Source organism: Penaeus monodon, chromosome 32 (genome assembly GCF_015228065.2).
Source record: "Penaeus monodon isolate SGIC_2016 chromosome 32, NSTDA_Pmon_1, whole genome shotgun sequence".
In the NCBI taxonomy this organism is placed as follows: Eukaryota; Metazoa; Arthropoda; class Malacostraca; order Decapoda; family Penaeidae; genus Penaeus; species Penaeus monodon.
The window spans coordinates 12814546-12814815 of record NC_051417.1 but is presented as its reverse complement, the minus strand read 5'-3'; the positions used below and the strand labels follow the sequence as shown (position 1 = coordinate 12814815).

Below are 270 nucleotides of genomic sequence, written 5' to 3'. Positions count from 1 at the left end.
CCGACCTCGACCCGCGGACCCGCAACTCACCTCTCGATTGATCTTGCAATTGGGATGGTGGAGACTGGACAGTTCCATGTGCTCAATCTTACTCGTGGATTTGTTAAGTTCCGGAGAGCCAAAGTGGTGATGGGGAGGAACGCCAGCTGTGAGAGGGAGACCGAGAGGGTTGTTTGTCACTTGGGGATCTACCATGGCAGCTGGAAAAGTGCAGAGAGGAAAACCGTAGCTTTGGGGGGTCGACCTTTTTAGAGAGATGATGAATCTGGA

At 53.0% G+C, this 270-nt stretch overlaps 1 protein-coding gene across 2 annotated transcripts in view; it reads right to left on the bottom strand.

Moving 5' to 3' along the window:
• The window catches only part of LOC119593502 (acetylcholine receptor subunit beta-like 1), a 126526-nt gene that overhangs the window by 2079 nt on the left and 124177 nt on the right, over positions 1 to 270 (bottom strand). Inside the window, exon 10 of one of the 2 annotated variants that reach the window (XM_037942452.1) lies at positions 31 to 200. In XM_037942452.1, coding sequence (XP_037798380.1) covers positions 31 to 200 — 170 coding nt within the window. The remainder of the gene's footprint in view (positions 1 to 30; positions 201 to 270) is intronic. The other variant, XM_037942454.1, reaches the window with a different exon arrangement.